This window comes from Scyliorhinus canicula, chromosome 10, assembly GCF_902713615.1.
Source record: "Scyliorhinus canicula chromosome 10, sScyCan1.1, whole genome shotgun sequence".
Classification (NCBI taxonomy): Eukaryota; Metazoa; Chordata; class Chondrichthyes; order Carcharhiniformes; family Scyliorhinidae; genus Scyliorhinus; species Scyliorhinus canicula.
The window spans coordinates 57,103,910-57,111,824 of record NC_052155.1 but is presented as its reverse complement, the minus strand read 5'-3'; the positions used below and the strand labels follow the sequence as shown (position 1 = coordinate 57,111,824).

At 52.8% G+C, this 7,915-nt stretch overlaps 1 protein-coding gene across 5 annotated transcripts in view; it reads right to left on the bottom strand.

Annotated features, from left to right (window-relative positions):
* Positions 1-641: 641 nt before the first annotated feature.
* Positions 642-7,915, bottom strand: part of nagpa (N-acetylglucosamine-1-phosphodiester alpha-N-acetylglucosaminidase) — a 123,049-nt gene continuing 115,775 nt past the window's right edge. For 2 of the 5 annotated variants that reach the window (XM_038808983.1, XM_038808984.1), the window contains one exon: positions 642-1,157. In XM_038808983.1, the coding sequence (XP_038664911.1) occupies positions 917-1,157 (241 nt within the window). In that variant the 3' untranslated portion in view covers positions 642-916. The remainder of the gene's footprint in view (positions 1,158-7,915) is intronic. The other 3 variants (XM_038808985.1, XM_038808986.1, XM_038808987.1) reach the window with 2 other exon arrangements.

Here is a 7,915-nt window from a genome sequence, read left to right as displayed (position 1 = left end):
TAAACAACTGCCAAACATATACAGCAAATACATTTGGGAATGTGGCTGCTCTTTGAGGAAGAACAAATGCTGCTGTGGCAATTACCCCAACCAGCAGCGTGGCAAGAATTACATTAGAAATCAACTAATGTGGAGCTTGAGCAAGAACCAAAACATACATTTAATTCTGACCCTCATATCAGAGGTCCAGTCTGGAAGTAACTGGCAATAAAGAACCTCATCACTTTTTGAATACTTGCCCTTTATCTATGACCTGACAACATATACCCACAATTTCCCCATATCCTTTTTGTTATGCCTTTTGTTAATGAAAATCTATCAATCTCAGATTTAAAATTAACAATCAACGTAGCATCAACTGTCATTTGTGGAAGGGTTCCAAATTATGGTCTCATTCATGTGAAAGCATTTTATGACTTCATATTGAAAGGCCTGATGTGTAGGCTACGCTTCCTAGTTCTAGATGCCCAACCAGCATATATAGTTTCTATCCATTAATTTTATCAGTTCACTTTATTATCTTGAAACCTTCAATAAAATCATCTTAATTCCATGGAATACAACCCTAGTTTTATATTTGTGTTGGTCACACTGAAAAAAAATGGAGAATTAGGACGTAGATGAAAAGATGTGTAAAAAAATGTATTTCAAGTCTTCATATATTGTTTTATGATTGGAAACTGCATATGAATTCCAGTATATTTACTAAAACTTAGTCGCACACATATACAGTAGTACATTTCTTTCACAGTGTTGCAATTCCTGAGGGTGATGTCTATGTGACTATTGGCAATAGGTACAGGTCACAGGAAACCCATCTAGGTTCTCCCAAGTTCAAAATAAAATTCAGCTGATTTGGTAGAAGTAAAGCAAGGCAGTAATAAAGACTACATTTTTTCCAGAACTCCAAAAGTTGTTAAAAATTCATAGTTTCTGAGCTCCTGTCTTCCTCAATTAATGCATCAGCCAGTTTCAATGGGATAATTTCAGGGATATCCGCACTAGTAAATTGTCCATTAGATTCCCTCAGTCGTTGGTAGGAGTACTCACTGCGTAATACAGAGCAAGCAGTTTTTTGGCAAAATTGAAAAATATTTCCTGCTGTGCTGAGTAGTAAAAAGACGAGAAGGGTGATTGATATGGTTAGCCAAGTTCTCCTGTCAAGAAAGAGAAAGATATTACTATTTAACATTTTAATCGATTTTACTGTTCCTAAATTAATTTTCACATTCATCACAAACCTGGTAGCATTTCTGCACTCAATACAGAACAAACAGCTTCTAAATGGTGCCCATGCTACCAGTTTGCAGAAAAGTTCAAAGCATGAGTGTTTAAAAGAAATGTTTTTTATTTAATAATTTTGCTGTTTGGAAGAACTTTGAAGCAATTTGTCTATTTTCAATCCATTTCAGGAAAATAAAACTTTCCCGAAGATATGCAAATGCTCTAAATTTCAGATCACTCACAAGTTACTTCAATTATCAAGGGGCAATTATCATAGAATCCCTACAGTGCAGAAAGAGGTCCTTGGGAAGAGCACCCTACTTAAGCGTACACCTCCACCCATCCCCGTAACCCATAACCCCACCTAACCTTTTTGACATTAAGGGGGAATTTAGCATGGCCAATCCACCTAACCTGCACATCTTTGGACTGTGGGAGGAAACTGGAACACCCGGAGGAAACCCACGCTGACACAGGGAGAAAGTACAAACTCCACACAGTCACCCAAGGCTGGAATTATGAGGCAGCAGTGCTAACCACCGTGCCGTCTCTCTTGACACGTCTCATGTAAAAAACAATAGCTTCTAAATCAGGGACTGAAGTGATTGGATGAAGACAATTGAAATAAGGATTTTTATTTAAAAAAAAAAAAAATTTTTATTCAGATTTTTACAAAATATCAATAACAGAAAATATTAACAACTGAGAAAACAAAAGAGAGCAAACCCCCCCCCCCCCCCGTAAATACAAAAAAAAGAAATAGATTAATGCCCGTCATAAACAAAGAACACATATACACGTCCCTTCAACCCAACCCGCAAAAACGACCCCCACCCCCAACCCCCGCCCCGGGCTGCTGGCCTTTTTCCCTATCGTTCTGCCAGGAAATCTAGGAAAGGTTGCCACCGCCTGAAAAACCCCTGTACTGATCCCCTCAGGGCAAATTTCACCCTCTCCAATTTGATAAACCCAGCCATATCACTGATCCAGGCCTCCATGCTTGGGGGCCTCGCATCCTTCCACTGAAGAAGAATCCTCCGCCGGGCTACTAGGGACGCAAAGGCCAGGATGCTGGCCTCTTTCGCCTCCTGCACTCCCGGCTCCTTTACAACGCCGAATATTGCGAGCCCCCAGCCTGGATTGACCCTGGTTCCTACCACCCTCGACACCGTGCTTGCTACCTCGTTCCAAAATTCCCCCAGCGCTGGGCATGCCCAGAACATATGGGCATGGTTCGCTGGGCTCCCCGAGCACCCAGTACACCTGTCCTCGCCCCCAAAGAACCTACTCATCCTCGTCCCGGTCATATGAGCCCTATGTAGCACCTTGAACTGTATGAGGCTAAGCCTCGCACAAGAAGAGGAGGAGTTTACTCTTTCCAGAGCATCCGCCCACGTCCCCTCCTCAATCTCCTCTTCCCATTTACCCTTCAGCTCCTCCACCAAGGCCTCATCTACCTCCTGCATCACTTGGTACATGTCCGAAATCCTCCCCTCTCCAACCCACACCCCCGAGAGCACCCTGTCCTGGACCCCACGCGGGGGCAACAGATGGAACTCCGCCACCTGCCGTCTGGCAAGCGCCCTTACCTGCATGTACCTAAAGATGTTCCTCGGGGGGAGCCCGAACCTCCCCTCTAACTCACCCCGGCTCGCAAACTTCCCGTCCACAAACAGGTCCCTCAACCTCCTAACACCTGCCCTGTACCAACTCAGGAACCCGCCATCCATTCTCCCTGGAACAAACCGGTGGTTTCCCCATATCGGGGACCCTATCGAGACCCCCACCTCCCCCCTGTGCCATCTCCATTGCCCCCAAATTCTGAGGGTAGCCGCCACCACCGGGCTCGCGGTATACCTCGTTGGGGAGCGGCAGCGGCGCCGTTACCAGCGCCTCCAGGCTCGTGCCCACACAGGACGCCACCTCCATCCTCTTCCATGCTGCCCCTTCCCCGTCCATTACCCACGTACGCACCATCGCTGTGTTGGCAGCCCAATAGCACCCACAGAGGTTGGGCAGCGCCAGCCCCTCCCCATCACTGCCCCGCTCCAAAAACACCCTTCTCACCCTTGGGGTCCCATGCGCCCACACAAACCCCGTAATGCTCCTGTTGACCCTCCTAAAAAAGGCCTTCGGGATAAGGATGGGGAGGCACTGGAACAGGAACAAAAACCTCGGGAGCACCGTCATCTTGACTGACTGCACCCTACCCGCCAGCGACAGCAGCAACATGTCCCATCTTTTAAACTCCTCCTCCATTTGCTCCACCAGCCTTGTAAGGTTAAGCTTGTGTAGGGCCCTCCAGCTCCTGGCCACCTGGAATCCCAGGTACCTAAAGCTCCTCTCCGCCCTTTTTAGTGGGAGCCTACCAATCCCCTCTTCCTGGTCCCCCGGGTGCACGACGAACAGCTCGCTCTTCCCCAGGTTGAGCTTGTACCCTGAGAAGTCCCCAAATTCCCTGAGAATCTTCAACACCTCAGGCATTCCCCCCATATAACAATAAGTCATCTGCATAAAGCGACACTCGGTGCTCCTCCCCACCCCGCACCAGTCCCCTCCAGTTCCTCGACTCCCTCAACGCCATGGCCAGGGGTTCGATTGCCAATGCAAAGAGCAGGGGGGACAAGGGACACCCCGTCTCGTCCCTCGATATAACCGGAAGTACTCCGATCTCCTCCTATTCGTGGCCACGCTCGCCATCGGGGCCTCATATAACAGCCTCACCCATCTGAAAAACCCCTCCCCAAACCCAAACCTCTCCAGCACCTCCCACAAGTATCCCCACTCAACCCTATCAAAGGTCTTCTCCGCGTCTAGCGCTACCAGTATCTCTGCTTCCCCCGCTACCGCCGGCATCATTATAACATTCAAGAGCCTCCGTATGTTGGTGTTCAGCTGCCTCCCCTTCACGAACCCCGTCTGATCCTCGTGGATGATCCGCGGCACACAGTCCTCTATCCTTGTGGCCAGGATCTTCGCCAACAGCTTGGCGTCTACATTTAACAGTGAGGTCGGCCTGTATGACCCACACTGCAGGGGGTCCTTGTCCCGCTTAAGGATCAAGAAAATCAGCGCCCGGGACATAGTCGGGGGCAAAGCCCCCCCCTCCCATGCCTCGTTGGAAGGCCCTAACCAACAGGGGACCCAGCAGGACGGCATACATTTTATAGAATTCGACCGGGAACCCATCCGGCCCTGGCGCCTTCCCCGACTGCATGCTCCCTATCCCTTTGACCAGCTCCTCCAGCTCAATCGGCGCCCCCAGTCCCTCCTCCACACTCGGAGATCTCAGCCGGTCCAAGAAGCGCCCCATTCCCCCCCCCTCCGCTGGGGGTTCAGACCGATACAATTCCTCATAAAAGTCCCTGAAGACCCAATTGATGCCTACCCCCCTTTGCACCACACTCCCTCCCCTATCCTTAATTCCACCAATCTCCCTGGCCGCATCCCACTTACGGAGCTGATGCGCCAGCATCCTACTCGCCTTTTCCCCATATTCATACACTGCTCCCTGTGCCTTCCTCCACTGAGCTTCCGCCTTTCTGGTGGTCAGCAGTTCCAACTTGGCCTGAAGATTACGCCGCTCCCTCAGCAATCCCTCCTCTGGAGCCTCCGCGTATCTCCTATCCACCCTCACCAACTCCCCCACCAGCCTCTCCCTCTCTCTGCTCTCCCTATGGGCTCGGATGGAGATCAACTCCCCTCTGACCACCGCCTTCAATGCCTCCCAGACCGTCCCCACTCGGACCTCCCCATTATCATTGGCCTCCAGGTACCTCTTGATACATCCTCGACCCCGCCCGCCCACCTCCTCATCTGTCAGCAGCCCCACCTCCAAGCGCCAGACCAGGCGCTGGTCCCTCTCCTCCACCATCTCGAGGTCCACCCAGTGCGGGGCATGATCCGAAATGGCTATCGCCGAATATTCGGCATCCTCCACCCTCGGAATCAGCGCCCTGCTTATAATAAAAAAATCAATCTGGGAATAGGCCTTATGCACATGGGAGAAGTATGAAAACTCCCTGGCCCTCAGCCTCACAAACTTCCAAGGATCCACTCCTCCCATCTGGTCCATGAACCCCCTCAACACCTTAGCCGTCGCTGACCTCCTACCCGTCTTGGACCTGGATTGATCCAGTGGCGGATCCAGCACTGTATTGAAGTCCCCCCCCCCATTATCTGGCCCCCCATCTCCAGATCTGGAATGCGGCCCAACATGCGCCGCATAAAACCCGCATCGTCCCAGTTCGGGGCGTATACATTGACCAGCACCACCCGCTCCCCCTGCAGCTTGCCGCTCACCATCACATACCGCCCGCCACTGTCTGCCACCACATTCGACGCCTCAAATGACACCCTCTTTCTTACCAGGATCGCCAACCCCCGATTTTTTGCATCCAGCCCTGAATGAAACACTTGGCCTATCCATCCCTTCCTCAATCTAACCTGGTCCGCCACCTTCAGGTGCGTCTCCTGAAGCATGGCCACGTCCGCCTTCAGCCCCTTCAGGTGCATAAACACGCGGGCCCATTTGACCGGCCCATTCAGTCCCCTCACATTCCAGGTTATCAGCCGGATCAGGGGGCTCCGTGCCCCCCTCCCCCGCCGACTAGCCATAACCCTTCCTCTGCCCGTCACTTGCCTGATCCCCCGGCTCGGTCCATTCCCCACGGCGGCAAACACCCGTCTCGACCCACCTGCATACTCCAGCTCCTTCCTGGCCATTCCAGCAGCAACCCCGCCAGCTAGGACCCCCCCCTAGCCACGTTACTCCCTCCATAGTACTCCCGTAAGCCAGCTGACCCCGGCAACCCCCGCCACTCCTCCGACCCCTCCCAGCGTGGGGCTACCCCTCCTCCCCAGTGCCCAGCAGGCTCTCCTCCTCCCCCTCACGCGGGGGAAAAAAGCCAGCGCTTCCCAGCTCCGACCCCGCCCCATCAACCCTCAGCGCGGGAAAAAACCCGCGCTTTCCACTTGCCCGGCCCCGCCTCCTCTAAAGCAGCTCCCATTGTCGGCCCAGTCCCCATGCAGGGCCCCAGTCCCCATGCAGGGCCCCAGCCCCCCTTCCCACCATCAGCTCCCTACACTGCAAGTCTACCCCCCTCCTCGAGCCCATCCACCGAACCCACGCAAAAAGACAGTGCCCCAGCCGCCCTGAAAACGACACAGACCATCATTAAACAGAAACCCCCCCATAGAAAATAACACAGTTACATACCCGCACCCAACCCTCCGTTTGAGTCCAACTTCTCGGCCTGCACAAAGGCCCACGCCTCCTCCGGGGAATCGAAGTAAAAGTGTCAGTCCTTGTAGGTGACCCACAAACGCGCCGGCTGCAACATGCCGAACTTCACTCCTTTTCTATGCAGCACCGCCTTCGTCTGGTTGTACCCGGCCCTCCGCTTAGCCACCTTCGCACTCCAGTCCTGGTAGATCCGTACCACCACATTCTCCCACCTGCTACTCCGCTCCTTCTTAGCCCACCTGAGCACACACTCCCGGTCAGCGAACCGGTGGAACCGCACCAGCACCGCCCGTGGCGGCTCATTCGGCTTTGGCCTTCTTGCCAGTACTCTGTGGCCCCCTCCAGCTCCAGGGCCCCCTGGAAGGACCCAGCTCCCATCAGCGAATTCAGCAGGACGACCACGTAGGCACCCCCCCCCCCATGTCTGACCCCTCCAGCCCTTGCGGAAGGCCCAGGATCCGCAGATTTTTCCACCTCGACCGGTTCTCCATTTCCTCGAACCGCTCCTGCCATTTTTTATGGAGTGCCTCATGCATCTCCACCTTTACCGCGAGGGCTGAGGCCTCATCCTCTCTTTCAGAGGCAGGTTGTTGGATCTCCCGGATTGCCACCTCCTGGGCTGTCTGAGCCTCCAGCAGCTTGTCGATGGAAGCCTTCAACGGCTCTAGCAGCTCCGCTTTGAGCTCCCGGAAGCAGCGCTGGAGAGTCTCCTGCTGCTCCTGAGCCCACTGCCTCCATGCCTCTTGGTCTCCACCGGCCGCCATCTTGTGCTTCTTCCCTCGCTTTTGCTTTGGTGCTGCCACCGCTATCTTGCTCGCCCCACTCCTGGTCCAGGCCATATACTGCTGGGGAAATGCTGCTGACTCCTTCCCACGTCGGAAACCGTCAAAAAAGTACCGCTGGGGGCCCTAAAAAGAGCCCAAAAGTCCGTTCCTGGCGGGAGCTGCCGAACGTGCGGCTTAGCTCCGCATAGCCGCAACCGGAAGTCCAAGGATATTTTATTAACCCACAAAGCTTTGGCGACAAGATTTGGAGAACCATAGTGGAGGTGGGCAGGAGATTTTGCCAATATTTCCTGTGGCTTTGTAGTTGAAGTAATGAATAAACTTATGCTGGAGATAACTAACCACTCATATTAAGCAGAATCTGTTTTTGGTAATTGCAAGGGATAGAAAGCCATTAGACAAAAGTCAAAGAATTATTGAAATTGTACTTGTAGCCTCCGGGAGCAATCAAGGGCTAATTGTTTTTTCTGCAGAAGCCAGCCCTCTGATTGGATGAGCATATATAGCGGAGCGATGGGAAGAAGGGGCCTCAAAATAGAACTCTTGAGTGGGCAAAGGAGTGTGGCGGGTGTGCAGGATGTTCAGTGTGGTTCTCAGAGTGGGAGAAGGGGTATGTGGGAGAAGGGGTATGTGTGAGGGAGGGGGTGTGTGTGTGTGTATG